This window comes from Pipra filicauda, unplaced genomic scaffold, assembly GCF_003945595.2.
Source record: "Pipra filicauda isolate LSUMZ 115617 unplaced genomic scaffold, ASM394559v2 scaffold196_size3971931_pilon, whole genome shotgun sequence".
NCBI classification, from domain to species: Eukaryota; Metazoa; Chordata; class Aves; order Passeriformes; family Pipridae; genus Pipra; species Pipra filicauda.
In genome coordinates this window covers 2861757-2881728 of record NW_024104305.1, presented here as the reverse complement: position 1 = coordinate 2881728, position 19972 = coordinate 2861757, and the positions used below count along the sequence as shown (strand labels likewise).

At 46.6% G+C, this 19972-nt stretch overlaps 1 protein-coding gene across 2 annotated transcripts in view; it reads right to left on the bottom strand.

Annotated features, from left to right (window-relative positions):
• Positions 1-19972, bottom strand: part of GALNT13 (polypeptide N-acetylgalactosaminyltransferase 13) — a 68916-nt gene that overhangs the window by 14211 nt on the left and 34733 nt on the right. For both annotated transcript variants that reach the window (XM_027713521.2, XM_027713519.2), the window contains exons 7-9: positions 19597-19767; positions 12634-12751; positions 6068-6248 (exon numbers count right to left, since the gene is read on the bottom strand). In XM_027713521.2, the coding sequence (XP_027569322.1) occupies positions 6068-6248; positions 12634-12751; positions 19597-19767 (470 nt within the window). The remainder of the gene's footprint in view (positions 1-6067; positions 6249-12633; positions 12752-19596; positions 19768-19972) is intronic.

Sequence of the window (19972 nt, the reverse complement as noted above, 5' to 3'; positions counted from 1 at the left end):
TTTTGGACAAGAGCTGTGGTCCAACCAGGGCTGGCAAAGCAGCTGCAACTCTCAGCCCTCATCTGGAACAGTTTGGACAACACTCCCGGATTTATCTCTGAAATCCATCCTGCATTTCCTTCATCTTCTACTTCCCATTATTTATGGGATCTTACTTTGAAACTGTCACACAAGTGAAGCTCCAAGGGTAGCAGAATATTCTGTCGGGAAATCACACCTTAAAGAACAAGGTGATGGCAATTTTTAGAGAAATTCAGTACAAACCCCACTAAAACTGTCCATCACTACCCAAAACACTTATTTTGGATCCCTCCTCATGCCCACATTTCAAATATTTGCTGGTTACATCTCTGACAAACCAGGTTTATGTATCGCTGTGTAATTGTAGGAGATGATGTAATTCTGGATAATTAACTGAAATACAGCTGCCAACTCTTGCTCCAGGCTACATCCAAGTGCTGCTGGAAGCACTTTATCCTGATGACAATGGCCAGGAGCGACTGATGCTCCACCAGCAAAAACTCCTCAGGAGCCCCACGTTCTTGCCTGGTGCCAGGGAATTTAAGTGGCACCTGCTCAGGCTCTGGGGAAGCATGAAATGATAAACTCCAGTGAGTGGAAATATTCCAATAAAACACTCAAGCATAACTCAGAGAGAGAAATTAAATCACAAGGACTTCTGGGGTGGCGGAGGAGCGAAGGGAAATCAAATCCAGGGGAAATCCAGGTGCTGTCCTCTAGCAGAGCTGCTGGAGGAGCTGAACAGGAGTGGAATCTGCAGCTCCCAGGGCATCTTCTGAGCAGGACATTCAGGAAGGGTTTGGGGAGGTTTTATCCAAGTCTCAAAGGATTCCAGGGGTTTCATACTTTTCCCCCCAAAGAAACAGAGGTAATTTATCAGCTGCTCTGCAAGCAAGGGGATTGATCCCAGAGTTCCACTGGACTGTTCAGGGGAAAAAAGCATCTAAAGGTCAGCTCTTAGTTAATATTTTGGTTTTCCCAATGGCAATTACACTGTCACTGGTTTAATTTACGTGAACTGAACCCCCTCAGCACCAAACCTGGGCTCCCATGGAGTGGCAACATCTCAGGGCTGTCCCCTTGCTTTGTGTGTCCTTCTTTATTCACCCCAAAGGGACCCAAAGGTTCCAGTTCCAAACCAGCCCAGAACCACCAGCTCTCAGGGAAAACACCCCTGGGAAAACACCTTGTTTCTGTTCCACTTCCCAATCCTCCCAGGAATTTCCATTCCCACCTTTCCCTTCAGCCCTGAAATTCCTGGGTAGAAAAAGCAACAAACCTTTTCCCACTCAATCCCACTCAACTTCACACTGAAATTTCTGTAATTAAACAAACTCCAGCAAAATAAATTCTGGTTTTCCATCCTAACAGATGTTGAGATGGGGAGATTTTGGGGTGTTTGGCACTGGGCATCAACCCCCTTTCCCTTCCAAGTGTCTTCCCTTTCTTTCCTAAACTCACATTCCCTGATCACAAAGCTCCTTTATTTTATATATTTATCTATATATATTTATATATATCTATATTTATTGATATTTGTATATATAAATAAATATTTATTTATGTATTTTTATATATGTATATATTATATCTATAAATATTTATATATTTATCTATATATATCTATATATATTCTCCTCATCTTGCACCAACTTGCACACACCCCCTGCTCTGTCTCCAAGCAAGGACCTCATCTATATGGATCCCAGCAACCCTCTCTATTCCCTCCTGTTCCATTTAAAGCCAGGCCATTATAAATCAATCCCTATTTATTGTCCCCACTCGCTGAATAATCGATGGGACTCACAGGAAACATAAAAATAAGGAATGACTCAAGTCTGCTCCCACTTAAATAAGGAAACGCAAGGAAAACGTCCTTGGGTGCAACAAAGGAATGAAACACCAGGGGAAGCTGCAGAAAGAACAGATTTAAAATATCTCAGGGAGGCAGCAGATTGTTTCCAGGGAGCAGCAGATGTGTTTGCAGCACAAATTAAATGGTTGCTGGCTCCTATTACACCTGATTTTTTTCCTCCCCTAATAGGCATATCCTGAAAATGGGCAGACAAGGGCACAGCTCCAAATTTGGCAAAATGTGCCACTGCTGAGCAAGGAGATGTTAATTCATGTTGGTAAAGATGGAGGAAAAAAAAAACATCTGGAATGAAATAGAAGAACTGAGAATAGTTTCATTTATGTAAGAGTAACACCTGGAAAACTTAATCCATATGCGAGGTTTCCACAGTCCGAGGGCTGGAAAAGCCTGGGAGAAAGTGGTTGTTTTCCTGAGGGGATTTTCAGTGGATTCAAAGGGAAAACAACGTGAGCAGAGAAGTCACTCTGGGCACATCTGGCTGGAGCTCAGCTCTGAACACCTGGACCACCAGCTCCTGATCCGAGGAGTCAAGGGAGAGAGCTAATCCTGGAATCATGGAATGGGTTGGGCTGGAAGGGACATTAAAGTCCACCCACTCCCACCCCTGCCATGGGCAGGGACACCTCCCACCAGCCCAGGTTGCTCCAAGCCCCGTCCAACCTGGCCTTGGACACTTCCAGGGATCCAGGGGCAGCCACAGCTTCTCTGCCCAACCTGGGCCAGGGCCTCCCCACCCTCCCAGCCAGGAATTCCTTCCAATCTCCCATCTCTCCCTGCCCTCTGGCAGTGGGAAGCCATTCCCTGGGTCCTGTCCCTCCATGCCTTGTCCCCAGTCCCTCTCCAGCTCTCCTGGAGCCCCTTTAGGCCCTGCAAGGGGGTCTCAGCTCTCCCTGGAGCCTTCTCTTCTCCAGGGGAACCCCCCCAGCTCTCCCAGCCTGGCTCCAGAGCAGAGGGGCTCCAGCCCTGGAGCATTTCCGTGGAAAGTTGGGATAAGAGCAAAGAAGCACCTGGAATGTGCCCCTGGGCTGTGGATCCCCATCATTTCCACTGATCATTTGATGACTTAAAGTCAAACCAGTGGCAGGCTGACTGCTAATTACACAGATGAGCTGCTGTTAATGAAAGAAATGAACCCCTTGCTAGAGGTGCCAATAACAGCCTGGTATGGGGGGAAGGAGAGAGAATTGCTGAAAATAAAGGAATATGTTCTTTTGTGGCTCCGAGATTTCCACTCCCCTCTGGGCATGGAGCCTTCCCAAGCAGGCAGGAAAAAACCCTTTTTGCAGTCAGACAATTGCAACGGGTTGTCCTGATTTAGGAGGGAAATCCCTCCCATTCCCACCTCCCAGGACCATTTTAATCTCATCCCAAATATGGCTCCAACCACTGACTCCAGCTGGGACAGGGCCACACACCAGCTCCTGTTTTACAGAGCAAATTCCTCCATTGCCTTTCTTTCCTCCTTTAATCCCATTCGAGTGTATCCAGCATTTCTGAGGGGTTTTTTTAAGCCCTCCTGAATTATTTGGCTCGTGGCTGGAGCTGCAGCTCTGAGCCAGGCTCCAAGGAAAACCCAAAGCTCCCTGTCAGTGCAGTGTTACCCTAAACCAAACAGACAAGTGATCCTCAGCACTGCAGGGATATTTGGGGATTTTTTTTCCCCTTTTTTTTGGTCAATCTAGGTTGGATTTATTAAAAATTCTAGTTCCTGACTCATCTCAGCATGTGGCAACAAACAGGCAGCACATCCATGGCCGCATTCAAGGCTCCCAGAAATAAAGAGGTTTTTCTTACCCACGCACAAGGATAAGGGAAGGCACCAGTTTAAAATATGTGCAAGACCCCCAAAAATTTCAGATGGGCTCTTCTTCAGCACTGTTCTGTTTTTACAGGCAACTCTATTGATCAGATTTTAATTTGGAATACAATTATTGGGTGTGCACCCTAATTATGCTGAGAGAGATATTTAATACCCTTCACTGGGAAGAACCATTGGCTCCTCTCTCTCCTGGGATATCCACTGAGGAATCCAATTAATCAGGTCCCAGGGGAGGAGTGGGAAGATGAGTCTGTGCTGATGGATAACAGCTTCAGAGACCTAATTACTAACATGCAACTTGCTTTGTTCTCAAGCAGAATTATGCAGAGATCTCCCCTTTTTTTTTGATTAATAAATGAAGGGAAAAAAGTAAAAAAGCAGATTAAAAATATTGGGAACAATTTCTGATCTTTAGGAATGACCTATTTAAAAAAAAAATTTACTATTTCCTGTGCAGTTTTATGGAGAGTTTTCAGTTAAAATGGTAATTTTGTTTTCAAAATCTTTTCTCCTCCCTTTGCTTCTTAATCCTGGGCAACATCATTATCTCATTTTAACACTCAATTAATACAGCTTATTAATAAATACCTTCAAAAGAGAGCAGAAAATACCAGGACCACCTATACCAAAGCTTTTTCCTGTGCCACAGGCAGGAAATTTTGAATTCCACAAACCTTGTCCTGCCAACACCACTTTTATTGACCTGATTTCACCCTTTTCTTTCAATGAAATCATGTCCAGGGGTTCTCTGTTGGAATTTTGTATCAAAACCTTGGGCAAACATGGGAATGTGTGACTGTAAAGATGAGAGGGCACTTTCAGAAGCACCAAATTTCAGCTGATTTGGGCTCGTTTCAGAAGGGAATGCTGGTTTTTCTTCACAGAAAGAGCAGGCCCCTGTCCCAAGTCCCTCTCCAGCTCTGTATTTAATGTATATCTAAGGTATAGACACATAAATACCTTTTTTACACCACTAACAGGGCACTTAAGATGTGCAGAGTTATTTTTATGGTGCTTTAATTTTTTTTCCCCTTCCTAAGGGTTTTCCAGGATGGATCCAAAATGTTTTCTGAGCAGCCACAGGACATGTGGGATAACAGGAGCGCAAACCCAGAGTGATTCCCAGCTTGGAATTAAATCCTGGCACCTGAGCACTGATTGAGGTGTCCTGAACCCCTGGAAAAATCCAAGCCCCAAAGCAGCTTGTGGAAAAAAAGCAGGAGTGCAGCTGGAAGGAGCTGAGCTGCAACAGAGGAGATGAAATTAAAAACTCCCACAGGTATTATTTACTTCTGGGTGACACTGAAAATTTAAACTGACTCTGCTGCAGCAGAATTTCAATTGGAAGGAGCTTTAAAGATGGAAAAACGGGGAAATTATCCCAGAGCACACAATAAAACAGCAACAATCATTTCCACGTTCCTTGGCTGCCCTCCACCACCTGCAGGGAAGGGAATTCCTGAAGGGAATTCCTGGCACTGAGGATTGAGCTCCCAAGGGCTCCTGCTTTCCATGACCCTGAGCATCTCTGCTGCCTCTCCCACTGACATCCTGCCCAGGGACCTTCAGGGATTTTAGGGATAACCTGGTCAAATTCTGGGTTCAGAGACCTTCCCTGCTTGGCTGCAAATGAACATTATGGGAATAATGTTCCAAAAAAACCCCGTGAACTGCAGGAGAGGAGGGGCCTTAAGGTGTTTTTCCTTGGGAACAGAACACAGAGGGTTTGACACGGAGGGGCTGGAGCGTGTGCAGGGAAGGGAAGGGAGCTGGGAAGGGAATGGAGCAGCAGGAGGGGCTGAGGGAGCTGGGGGGGCTCAGCCTGGAGAAAAGGAGGCTCAGGGGGGACCTTCTGGCTCTGCAACCCCCTGACAGGAGGGGGGAGCCGGGGGGGGTCGGGCTCTGCTGCCAGGGAACAAGGGACAGGAGGAGAGGGAACGGCCTCAGGCTGTGCCAGGGGAGGCTCAGGTGGGATATTGGGAGAATTCCTCATGGAAACGGTCATCAAATCCTGGAAGAGGTGGAGTCCCCATCCCTGGAGGGATTTAAAATCCATGTGGACGTGGCACTCGGGGACAGGGGTCAGTGGTGGCCTTGGCAGTGCTGGGGGATGGTTGGACTCGACGATCTAAGAGGGCTTTTCCCACCCAAACCATTCCATGACTCCACGACACATCCACACCTCCCCATGTGCTCCTCACACCTCCCCTTCCCAGCTCCCCAGACCGGAACACCGAGGGAAAAGCGCTGAGGGAACGATGCTGAGGGAACGATGCTGAGGGAACGATGCTGAGGGAACGATGCTGAGGGAACAATGCTGAAGGAACGCTGCCGAGGGAACGCCGCCCTACCCGGGGAGATGATGTAGAAGAAGTCCTTGAAGTCGTCCATCCAGACCTCGGCCAGCCTGCGGTTGTTCTTGTTGATGACGTGGCCGGTGCCCCCCGGGAAGGTGTAGGGGGTGGCCTTGCGGAAGACGTGGCCCACGTGGGAGCAGGTGACGATCTCCAGGGAGCCCCCGCACTGCCAGACCTGCGGGGGAACGGCACAGCCCCCTCAGAGGGACCCCTGGCACGGGGGCACCCACAGCGAGGGCAGCACGGGGGCCCCACGTATCTCCCCGGGAGTTTGAAGGGCAGGTTTGATGGGAACTTCAGGGATACAGCTCTGGATGGCAGCGAAAGGGGGGAGACTTTAACTGCGAGGGGGGAGCTGGTGGGAAGGGGTCACTTGGCTCTCTGACCCCATCCCACTGAGAAAGGGGTCACCCCTAAGGGGGTAGTGCAGGGCATGGATTTTCTGGGATTTCATGTTTAAGGAAACAGGGAAGAACTTTTACAGATACAAAAATTTTATATATATTTATATATAGTTATATATAGTTATATATATTATATACATAATTATATATTATATATAATTATATATACTATATATTTATATAACTTTATATATTATATATATAATTATATATAATATATATAATATATAATATATAACATATATAATTATATATATAATAATATATATTATATATTATTATATATATTATATATTATTATATATATTTATATTTTATACATGTTTATATATTATATATAATCATATATATTTCTATAATATATATTTTATATAAAATTATATATATTTATATATACTATATTTATACAGTATATATATTTTATATAAAATTATATATCTATATATTATATATAATTATATATTATATATACACTATATATAATTTCATTGTATATTTTTATATATAATATAATTATATGTAATATATAATTATATATATTATATGTAATCATATATAATATTCATATAATTATATTATGTATAATTATATATATAATATATATTATGTTACATATATTATACATATATGACACATATGCAATAATATGTAATATTTGTTATATACTATATATTATATATAAAATACATGATGTTTACCTTGTATATAATATTTATATTATATATATTATACATACACACACATTTTTATATATATATATAAATATATATATGTAAGTATAATTTAACTCTTTATTACCAGGCCCCTCCTGGTGCTAAACCACCAAGTTTAGGAGCCACTGGGTGGTTTGCACAGGAACACTGGTGAAGTCTTGTAATCAGAGCTCCTTGACACAGCCCTGAGTTACCAGGGCAACCTAATGCAGATTTGATTTAATTAGGGCTGCCTCCTCTCCCCTAATGTCATTAGCATGAGCAATGCTGTGGCTCTGTGGCATCAGCAAGGACAACATCCCAGGATCCCTGGTTTTAACCCCCCGGGTTTGGCTGCTCGGGGACAACTCGGGCAGCTCAGGGGGGACCTCGGGCTGATGGATCCCAAACAACACAAACAGCCCCCAAGGGAGCAGGGAAGAAACCCAAAATGCACACAGCTGGTGTGCTCACAAAGCAACTGGGAGGAACTGGGCAGCTCAGGAAGGGGGACCCACAACTTCCCCACCAGTTCTGCTGCTCTCCCCGGCAGGAAATTCCTACCACGTCACCATTGGTAAAAATATCTGTTCCTGGACATTTTTGGCTCTCCTGGGTGCAACCTGCTCCCTGTGACAGCTGGAACAGGAGTGGAAATGAACCTGCACCCTCCTCTCATAAAAAAGACTTTTTCAATATTATTTAAGAAACTCGAACAAATCAACCTTCCTGGATGCTCCCATGTAAAAGGGCCTAAAAGGGCTGCAAATCCTTTCAATGCTGATGTTTGGGATAATGGCATTTGTTTGGGATAATGTCACTGCTGCTGGAGGATGGGATGGTCCAGGGGGTGGCACCCTGGACGGGATCCAGGCAGGGAAAGGCACTTTGGAGGATTCAGGGATTCCCAAAACAGGGGGTCTTGGGGATCTGGACCAACATCAAAACTCCCCCCTCCCATCTGATGATAAATCCCCCAATATAAAAACAGCTCCAGGAACATCCTGACTGCTTTCCACAAGTTCCTATCCTGGCGAAGGACTGTGGGATTTCAGGGATCTGTTCTACACACAGGCTCTGGAGTGCATGATGTGTAAGTAATAAACAGGAGAAAAACACCCTCAGAAACCTAATACCAAAAATCTCTCTAATGAAATCAACTGAACTGGTATATCTGGAATATTTTCCCTATGGAATCCTAAGAACCCTGACATAGAGCAAATTAATGCAGCCCAAAGAAAGGGAAAAATGCAACCACACAAATACATTTTAAGTACAATTTGTGAGCAAACTCTGCTCCTCCAATGAGTTCATGCACTCACACAGCTGAGGAATCCTGAAAAGCACAGAGAGCTTTTCTGTCTGCTTGCCAGCTCATTAGGGATTTATATTCCCCAAATTCCACTCCCCAACATGCAGAATTAATTCCAATGTCACCCTGTACTTCCAAAATAAGCTCCCAGGCACGAACCAGCCCCCGGACCCAAATAAGCCCACACAGCCCTGGGATCCCAAAGTCCAAAGGAGGGATTGGGATAAAACTGTTCGTTTCCATGTGTTCCAATGCTCTGCTCCACCTGGAATTCTGCAGCTGGAGGTGAGACCTCCCACACGGGCAGGGTGAGGTTGCTGTTAGTGATCTGCTGTCCCTGGGAAAGCATCCACAGAATTCCAGGATGGTTTGGGCTGGAAGGAACCTTAAATCCCTTCCAGTGCCACCCCCTGCCACGGGCAGGGACACCTTCCACCAGCCCAGGTTGCTCCAAGCCCCGTCCAACCTGGCCTTGGACACTTCCAGGGATCCAGGGGCAGCCACAGCTTCTCTGCCCAACCTGGGCCAGGGCCTCCCCACCCTCCCAGCCAGGAATTCCTTCTCAACATCCCATCTAAACCAGTTTGAACACATTCCCCCTTGTCCTGTCCCTCCAGGCCTTGTCCCCAGTCCCTCTCCAGCTCTCCTGGACCCCTTCAGGCCCTGCAAGGAGCTCTCAGCTCTCCCTGGAGCCTTCTCTTCTCCAGGGGAACATTCCCAGCTCTCCCAGCCTGGCTCCAGAGCAGAGGGGCCCCAGCCCAGCAGTTTTTTCCATCAAGAAAGATTTTTAATTGGAACCACACTAAGATACAAGTGAATTAACCCAACTCATCTCCTGTAAGAACTCCCACAACAGTCAAACACAAACTTCAGAGCCCAAGAAGAACTTGTCACATCCCTGAGGAAATCCCCATTTCTGTGTCCTCTTCTGCACTTCCAACAGCTGCCAAAAATCCCAAATAAGCATCATCTTACCCCTGTCAGAGCACACACTTCCTTCCCCTGGCCCTGCTTTGGCCTACTTGGATTATTCTAAAGAATAATCTTTTTTTTCCTGGTGCAGAGATTATTTTTAATACCCTTTCCCAAAGCCACATGAGCTCCTTTCTGAGCAGCAAGTTTACAGGGCATTCTCCAACTGGGAAAAAAACATTTAGAGAATACAACAGAAAATTTAAAATGCTTAAGGAATTCTATAAACGAAAATAAGGCTTAAGAATAAATGAGGTTTTCATTATTAAATCAGACTCTTAGAGCTGGAAGAGATTCCTGCCAGGACTATTATTATTTTTTTCCAATTGCCTTTATTAAAAGACATCCCATAAAGGAGTCATTACAGGGCAATCAGCAGCGAGCAGCAGCACAGCAAAAAGACAAAATATTGATTTGCCCAGAAATAACCAAATTATACCCCGTGGATGCTGCTCCAGAGCCCTCCCCAAAATTTTTGGGGGTTTAAAAGGTCTGCAAATCCTTTCAATGCTGATGTTTGGGATAATGGCATTTATTTGTTTGGGATAATGTCACTGCTGCTGGAGGATGGGATGGTCCAGGGGGTGGAACCCTGGACAGGATCCAGGCAGGGAAAGGCACTTTGGAGCACTTTGGAGGATTCAGGGATTCCCAAAACAGGGGGGTTTGGGGATCTGGACCAATATCAAAACTTCCCCCTCCCATTTGATGATAAATCCCCCAATATAAAAACAGCTCCAGGAACATCCTGATGGTTCAACCCTATTATTTTCCAAACCACAGCAGAGTCTCCTGTTTTCCATGAGATATTCCAGAGATATCCTGCTGGATAATGGCAGGTTTGGAGCTGGAGGAACCTCCCCAAACCCTTGGCTCTCTCTGTTCCCAATTTCCTGCAGATGTGTCACATTAGGTGGGTCTTAAACCCCTTTTCTGTCCTTGACCCAGTGGGACTCAATGCACTTGAATATTTGACTGGCCTTTACAGAACAATTAATTCCAATAAATAATTCCAATAAACAGCACCAGGAAGTTCCCTGGCCCTCCCATGGCAATATCCCAGTGCTGAAAATTCATCATTTTTTTCATTTTTTTTCTATTCTTAACACCAAGCCCTCTCTTAGGCCATGCACATATTCCAGGCTGGCAATGGTTCTTTAAATTTAAGTGGGAGAATCTTCTGAAAACAAACAAATCATGTTCTCTAATATGAAATTCATGCCCCAAAATCCATGTGTCTCCTCTCCTTGCTGCCCTCCCCTCGGCCTTAAAAAGTATTTTATATTCTGATTATATTCTTATATTCTGATTATATTCTTATTATAGTCTTATATTCTTCTATTCTGATGATATTCTTCTACTCTGATTCTCAGAGCAAGGGCAGAGCTGCTGCCCTGCCTTTATCCCCTGGGATTTCTGTGGAGAGCACAGATATTGCTGGTCTCTGTCCCTCCACGCATTTGGGACCAAGATTTATAATTCAAAGCTGAAATGAAGATCTTATGCTGGTATTCTCACTAAATTTATAGAAGTTAAGCCCATCTCTGGCTTACTGAGAGAAATATGGAATAGAATTCAAGCTGCCAAGAGCCAGAGCAGAACAGCACCAGGGGAAGACAAAATAACACCACTGAACTCCTCAGGAAAAGCTTCCAAAAACATGTGAACATTATTCAAGCAAGAGCAGGAATTAGGAATATCCCATTTAGGGCATTTCTATACCCTTTGCTGGAAGCTGGATAAATGATCACAGGCTGCTCTGTGTCATATCAGGTATTTATGGAATCCCAAAATCCCAAAATGGTTTGGAGTGGAAGGGACCTTAAACCTCATCTTGTTCCACCCCCTTGTCATGTCCATATTCTCCAACACAGACCCTTAAACAAAACCCCCTTGTTTATCCCTTTGTGTTGGAGTTGGGTTTTCAGGGATTATCTTTTTTAGGATGAAAACTCACTGTTCTTCCCAAAGGAGAGTGAAGTATTTTAGATTTCCCTGACAAGAACAAGCCCTTTCCATAGGAATGACCCAAAATCTGTCCCACAAAAGCCTCTGTAAGGGACAAATTCCAGCAGTAACAAATGGCCTCGAGGTTCCCCCTGCCAGGGCTTGATGTGCATCAGCGACTCTCATCTTCAAATGCCAGGGAACTTTCCAGGAATCCCGAGGAACAGCAAGAACACAGTGATTTAATCTGGGACAGGCACATTTTTGATGCTTTAAAGCAGTGCCAGTCACTCTGTGCTCCAGGGAGCTGCTCTAAAACGTGGGAAAGCAGCCTCCTCACAGGCTGCAGGGAAAACAAATGGCAATGGTTTTTACTCATTTCAAACACTCAGGCTCAGCAGAAGTAACTGAACCCTTCGATTTTACTGCAAGGCCAACGAATAAAGTCGATAGAAACGGCCTGAAAATGCTTTTAAATTCTCAGTTGGTCCTCTCTAGAAATACCTCCCTCGTAAAAACCTTCAAAGGGGTTTCTGTCGTGGAAAATGGTCCTGGTTGAACAGGAAAGACAGAAAAAAGGGACAAAGGGACTCTCCAGGCCGTGCTGTGGGTGCCACACAGGAATCCCGGGGGTTATTGCCCGGAATTCCTGCAAATTGTGCCCCCTCAGAGCAGTTCAAAGCCATTTCCAACATCCCTGCCAACCAGCACTCATCAAAGCCTCCATTTTCCAGCTTCCCTTTCTGTCTAAAGGGCAGTTATTAAATGCATTTCCCTCAGAGATGTTATCCATGCCATGGGAACACACCTATTCCAGCAGGAACACAGGGATTTTCTGCAGGATGGGGAATTTCCCTCACACAGCCCCAAAATCCCAGCCAGAACTTGGAAGTTCATGATGTCATAACCTCCAAAACTTCTGTTGAAACACATATTTATATTGCTTTATATATAAATTTACATCGATATTTGTCATCAACATCAGCTCACAGGAAGCCTCGTTTCTTATAAGGAGGGATTACTAAAATACACAGAATTTTGAAATCAGAAAAACCCCCAAAGAGCATTAAAATATTTCATGCAGTAAAAAGGGTGGAAATATTGCAGGGAGGTGGTTCCCAAATCCTTGGAAATCCAAATTAAGCCACCTAAGAGTGCCCTGAGCGTGGGGTAGGAACTGGTACAGCACAACTGTGGGGTTTTGGACAGAAAATGAAGGAAAACAGCAATTACCCTAAAAGACATTTCAAGATTCTCGCCACCCCAGATATCCATTCCTGCATCGTAAGTTCCTATCTCTTCAAAGTAGTTTCTGTCAATAGAAAATAGGCCACCAGCCATAGTAGGGGTCCTAGTTGAAAACAAACAGAAAAAAAAAAACAACAAAAAAACGAAAACAACAAAACAAAACAAAAAAAAAAGAAAAGGGAAAAAGAAAAGAAAAAAGAAAAAATACCTTTTGAGAGACGCTGTGGAATTGAGCAGCGACACTACAGCACATTTCACTACCTCACAGGTGCACTACACAGCATTTCTAGGCACACAGCTGGAACAGAAGCCACGAGGAATAAAAGGACAATTTGACTGTACTTGCTGTGCTCTCCCCCAAAATCCACGGGAGCCCCGTCCCAGCCACAGCTCTGGGTCGTTCCCTACCCGTCAAACGGCATTTCCAGGGATTATCTGGGAGCATTGTGGTGGTGAAGTGGGTGGAATCCTGGCCCCCTGCGTGCAGAGCAGCAGCTCCAATCCCATCTGGAATGCTCAGTGAGGAGTTTAATGCCTCGGCTTTGCCTCAGAGGAGACTAAATGTGCATAAAATTACCAGGCCTAATCTCTCCTAACAGGATTATAAATCCTTACAAGCGGCAAATCCACCGGAGTGCAGCTCCCTTTGTGTGAGGGTGTCCCAATTCCCTGTCCAGGCTGCTCCCTGTTTTCCTACAGGACATGAGGAATGCCCACCCCAGCTGGCAGGAGCACAGCTCTGAGGGAAGGAACAACACCCACCAAATCCCAGCTCTCCTACAAAATACCCACACACGGACTTGGGGGTGCAGATAAAGAGGGTGGAGGTTCAGCCCAAACGTGTCCCAGCCCTGTTTGCTGAGCTCTCAGCATTCCTGAGGGAACTGTGGGAAATCTGTGGGATTTGGGGGGGAGGACCCCCAGGCACATCGAGGTGTCATGGAATCATGGAATGGTTTGGGCTGGAAGGGACCTTAAAGCTCATCCCCTGCCCTGGGCAGGGACACCTTCCACCAGCCCAGGTGGCTCCAACCTGGCCTTGGACACTTCCAGGGATGCAGGGGCAGCCACAGCTTCTCTGCCCAACCTGGGCCAGGGCCTCCCCACCCTCTCAGGGAAGGATCAAGGATCCTTGATCAGGAATCAAGGATCAGCCACGTTTCCATCCTCAGCTTCAAACCCAACAGCCCAGTGGGTGACACTGGATTTTGGGGTGGGTGACGCTGGATTTTGGGGTGGGTGATGTGACACCAGCTCAGCCCAGCCCGGCCCAGCCCCTGCAGCAACAGCAGCAATAATGAGGGTTCCTACAGCTTCCCCTCAGTTCCACACCTCTCAGAGCTATTTTACCTCCTGGAGTCACTCCAGTGATGGGTTCAGGTCAACTCTGATCCCCAGTTGAACCCAGTTTGATTTTTGGATACAGCCTCAGCTTCCCATTTGTGCAGTTCCTGGCAGCCAACAGGATTCCCACCCCTGGCCCTGCACCACACAAACCCCAGGTTTGCTGCATCCCACTGATGCCTCAGCCCAGCCCAGCATGCCCTGATGGCAAGAGAGACATCCAAGGGACCCCACTCCTGCCATGGGATACTCCCTAATTCCAGGCAACAGCACCTCACCCTGCATCCCACAAGGAATCCCATCCTGGGGATCCACCACTCCAACGGCTCCCACGGTCACAACATCACTAATAAACAAGACCACTATTTATTTATCTTGGAATAAGGTTTCTACACCTTTTACACAGTCTCAATCCCTGCTGTGTATCACCTAGGCAGGATTAATTGCAATCAACTCTGAGTTTAATAATTAAGTTCTAATTCTTAATAATAAGAAGATAAACACAATATCAAGAGTTCAAGGAGCATTTGGACAATGCTCTCAGGCACATGGTGGGATTTTTGGGGTGTCCTGTGCAGGACCAGGAGTTGGACTTGATGGTCCTTGTGGGTCCCTTCCGACTCAGGATATTCTGTGATTCTAATACACTCCTAATATTTAATCTTGTATTTTTCCTCCTCATATCTAAATATACTCAAGAAAAGATTTTCCAGAACAAATCTATATTTTTAGTATTTCTAATACTTGCCTGGAGTGCCTTCAGCTCAAAAAACTGAAGGGCAGGCATGGAAATATCCATAAAAATGGGCTGAGCAGGGACTGCAAAAGCCCAGCACAGAAACACTTCATGTTTTTAATCCTTGTCAGACGAGATGTTTGGGAGCTGATCTTTAGCACAGACAAGGTTTCTGTTGCTGCAGGAAAAATGAGTTCCCTCAAAGGCAAAGGATGCTCTGCAGAGTACAAATACTGTACAAGGGTCTCCCAGTGGAAAAAGGGGGAGGAAAGGTTTAACAGGGCTGGGTTTAGCCCAGTGAGCACTGCCCGCTGAACCAGCCCTGCCTTAGGAGCAGCCGCTCCGCTCCCGGAATTCCCAGACCTTCCTGCAGCCACTGGACCATCCCCAGGGAGACTCAGCTTCAAGCTCCACCTCTGCCCAGGGCAACCACCCAGGTTTTGCTCCCTGAGCAGCAAAAACGGGCTTTGCACTTAAAATAACCCCTTTTGACAAGGTCTGCTCGTTTCCAAGCGTGACGGAGCCGGAGGTTACTCCGGTGACAGTGGAATTACAGCATTTACATGGAAACAGAGAAAATCCTCAGGAGCAGCCAAACAGCAGCAAATAGTCTTTGTTATCCAAACAAAAAAAATACCTCTAAACCCACTGCCATGAGTCCCTGGGGGCTGCTGGACCTTCAGAGTGAGACACAAACCCCTGCACCAACCCCTGCCCGCTCCAAGGCTCAGGGAACGTGTGCTCCCAAAGCCACAGCTCCTATTTCAGTCCTGCAAATAAACCTGGAAAAAACATGTTCCAACTGATCCCAACACGTGTCAGACAATGAAAGATTTGTCTGCAGAACAACCTGTAATTCAGGGGTTTTTCCTGAATGGTCCTTGGCCTCAGTTTGGTTTCAGTCCTTGCAGAGACACCTCGGGAGCTGAAAGGTCCCCATGGTCATCCTGCTCCTGAGCATTGTAAGGAATCAAGGAATCATGGAATGATTTGGGTTGGAAGGAACCTTAAAGCTCATCTGTCCATGGGCAGGGACACCTTCCACCAGCCCAGGTTGCTCCAAGCCCCTTCCAGCCTGGCCTTGGACACTTCCAGGGATCCAGGGGCAGCCACGACTGCTGTACATGACACAAAATTGGGAAGTACATTCCAAAAACCCCCCAAGAAATGCCAAAATCTGACCAGCACCAACTGCCACCCCCTCATCCCCCAGGGTGGGGGGCACTGAGGGGTGGGGGTGGCCTGACCTGCTGCCAGTGCCCTGCTCAGCCCCCAGCCCTGGCACTGCCCACGCCCATACATCACCTTGGAACATCTGCCAGCAGGAAAGGCTTTCCCTGCCTTCCCAAAACCTGGGATTCCTTGGGCTGGAGGTACCATTTCAGGCTGTTTTGGGGCAAGGTCCTGCCCTGTGGTGTTAATTAACTGACCTGAGCAATGGATGGGTAGGGGAGGAGAAAAGGGCTGTTAGACCAGGGGTGAAGAACCAGGAGGAGAAACAAGGGGCAGAGGTGGCAGAGGTGTGTGAAGAGCAGGAATAGCATCCAGGAATGGATCCTGGAGGAGAATGGAGCTGTCCAAGGTATCCCTGAGCAGCACAAGCAGCACCTGTGGATCCCCACGTTCCCAGTGCTAAAAATAAGGCAAAGAATCCCATTTTTCTGAGGAATGTCAGGAGCTCCCTCCCCACTGTGCTGCACGACAAGGAGCTGTGGGCTTTGAATGGCAGAGTCATGGAATTCATTAACCTTTCCCAGCAAATCCAGAGATTCCAAGATGATGTTTGACTCCAATACAGGACTGAGAACAGATCAGCTCCTGTAACTCCCTCAGCAAATCCACCAGCACTGATCAGATCCACGGACTGGGAAGAGTCAGGGACTCTTTTCCAGAGGTTCAGCACCTTCTGCCCTTAATTCCATAGGGGTTAATGAGTTAATTTAGGGAATGTGATGGCTCAGCTCTGCCCAGACCCATCAGCCAGCTCTTCTCACTAAGCTTTCCTCATTTTTTCCAAAAAACCACTTCTGCAGCAATACAAATTACACATAAATAATAAATTGTATGTAAAATAACCCCTGGTGTGATGATGCCTGTGTTATGACTTTAAATCTAGAGAGCAAAGGTAGGAATTTATCCCTGTAATTACGGAAGGTAAATTCTTTAGAGTGAAACCTGTGCAGATCACAGGGATTTTAAAATACCAAACAGCAGAGTCTGAGGGCAGCAATGGTGTTACAGACATGCACACAAGGGTCACCCAAGGAGGTTTGTGTTTTCTGCCTGTTCCACTGATTACAGAGAAAAATAGGAATAAAAACACGAGGGTGAAATGATGTGAGAGAACAGGGAAAGCAACACGGAATTAAAAAAACGAACTCACCAATTTGCTTCTACACTTTTGGCCTGGCTTAGGCTGGTGGTGATTTTACCCCCCTGTTTTTTGAATATCCAACTGCCAAACCTATTTGTAACTGAGCTCAAGTGTGATTTTTTTTCACAGAATCATGGAATCCCTGAGGGTGGAAAAGCCCTCCCAGCCCATGGATCCCCCCTGTGCCCCATCCCCACCTTGTCCCCCAGCCCAGAGCACTGAGTGCCACGGCCAGGCCTTCCTGGGACACCTCCAGGGCTGGGCACTCCAAACCTCCCTGGGCAGCCCCTGCCAGTGCCTGACCACCCTTTCCATGAGGAAATTCCTCCTGATGTCCCACCTGCCCCCTGGCACAGCTGGAGGGTAGAACTCAGCTCCTTGGATGTGGAATTTCTGGTGGTTCCTGATGTGCTGGTGAACACGGTGGAGGTGCTGGTTGGACTCGATGGTCTTAAGAGGCCTTTTCTAACCTAAGTGATCCCATGATTCTGGCATTCTTCTGGCACCAAAGAGCCTGGAATGCCTAAACCAAACCTCAGCACTTTGGTCTCAGTCCAGCACAAAGAGCCTCCTCCTCACTCCACAGCTCTTGTGTCAGTGACAATTATGGCACATGTGGCACTTGGTCCCCTGACCCCCTCACCCACACTCTGCTCACCAACACCCCTCTGAGGGGAGAATCCCACAAAATCCCACCTAAAAGCTGGTGTGTGGGGAAAAAAAAAAAGAAATACCAAACCCCCCATTTTTATATTTTAACAATTTGCAGAGTCAATGACTTGTCTGAGTCAGGGTTAATTTTGAGCCCTGCTCCATCCCAAGGGAAGGAAATAAGAACTGGGAATTGCCTTTCTTTGGAAACTCCCTGTGACTCCCTGTGACAAAGGGAAATTTCCAATTTCTCTTTAGAAATTCCCTTTCCCTCCTCTGGAAAATCTCTGTGGATTTGGGAGACTTGGGATAGACAGAGCACAGAGAGGCTCTGCAGCTCGTTAGGGTAATTAATTAACTCTCCCAACTTCCACCCACACCTGAGCTTTAAAGAAGGAGCTGCTGCCTGAATTCACAGCCCAGAGAGAACATTTTAGATCCTGAGAAAAACAGTTCTCCTGACTCCAAAATAGCTTCACCCCCTCCCTCCATTAAGGACTTCCTGGCAACCCTCCTTGCTTTTCCTGGGAATAAAACCTAAAACACCCAGCCCTTCCCTCATTCCAGGCTTTGAAGGACAAGCAATGACAGATTTTGGCCATTTTCTGGCAAAATTAATGGTGAAAGGCTTTTTCTGGCCCCTCCATCCCTGCCCTACCTGGACACACCATCCCCTGAGCTGCCTCTCCTTCTCCCTCCCTGCTCCAGGGATGTGCAGCATTGGAATTCTGCCCACTCCATCCCACCTTCCACGGGTTGGAAACCATTACATCCACTCAGAAAACCCTTTTTTTCATCTATTTTTGAACTTCCCCTGAAGCCACAGAAGCCGTTAGAGCTGAGCAAATAACCCCTCACCAGTAATTTATTCAATTTGTTCCCTTTCAGCTTCATTTAGAATTTGGGAAGAGGTTTTGTTACACTCTGTGGTTCCAGCAATTAAATGGAAGAGGTCAGGACAGGCTCTTCCATCATCTCTGACTCAGGATGCACAGTCATCAATCCTGTGGGCACATGTGGCACTTGGTCCCCTGACCCCTCCACCCTCACTCTGCTCATTAACACCCCTCTGATTGGGAGAATCCCCCAAAATCCCAGCTAAAAGCTGGTGGGGGGGGCGGAAAGCAATTAAAAAATACTTTTAGATCATTTTTGACTCAGGGTGCACACTCATCAATCCCCTGACCCCTTCACCCTCACTCTGCTCACTGACACCCCTCTGATTGGGAGAATCCCCCAAAATCGCAGCTAAAGATGGTGGAGGGGGAAAAAAGGCAATTAAAAAAATGCTCTTAGGTCATTTTTGACTTGGGGTGCACAGTCATCAGTTCTATGGGCACATGTGGCACTTGGTCCCCTGACCCCTTCACCCTCGCTCTGCTCACTAACACCCCTCTGATTGGGAGAATCCCCCAAAATCCCAGCTAAAAGGTGGTGGTGGGGGGGGAAAGCAATTAAAAGATGCTTTTAGATCATTTTTGACTCAGGGTGTACAGTCATCAGTTCTATTTCCTAAGAAAACAAGAGCTTCAAGTGCAAAAATCATCACAGCTGAATGTTGGGGTTCAGTGTCCAAAATGCTCAGAAACACCTTCTGATATTTGGTTAAAAAACCAGAATAAAAAGGCTGTTTGCAGAAAACTAAGGGAGGGAGCTGAGCAGGCAGAAAGATTGGTGAGGAGGAGATGAAATGGGTTTTCTCAGCTCTGCTGCAGCTCTAAGGACAGGGCAGGATTTGGCCTTCGCTCCCCACAACTCCCCGACGGGATCTCGGAAGAACTTTGGGAATTGTGGGTTACTGCCTAGGGAAGCACACAGAGAGCAGCCTGGGGCAGTGCCTCACCTGACAGGGAGGGTCCTGTCCCCTTTCCTCCTGTCCATCTCCCTCTGGGGCACGGGGTACCAGCGGAAGTTGAGTTTCCAGTTGAAGCCCCCGTAGGTCATGTCGGAGCCCGCCATGTACTCGAACGTGTCGTCGCTGATCACGTCGATGATGGGACACACCACGGTTTTCCTGCGGGAAAAGGCACCTGGAGCTCAGCAGGGCACTGATAATGGTGTTTTTAGGGTCAGCAGGGGGGATATTGCAGGGATTTGGGGGGTTGTGTGCGGGGAAAAGAGGGAGGAAAAGGGGGGGAGAAAAGGAGGGAAAGAAAAAGGGATGAAAATGGGGGTAAAAAGGAGGGAGAAGAGAGGGGAGAAAAGGGGGGGAAGTGGGG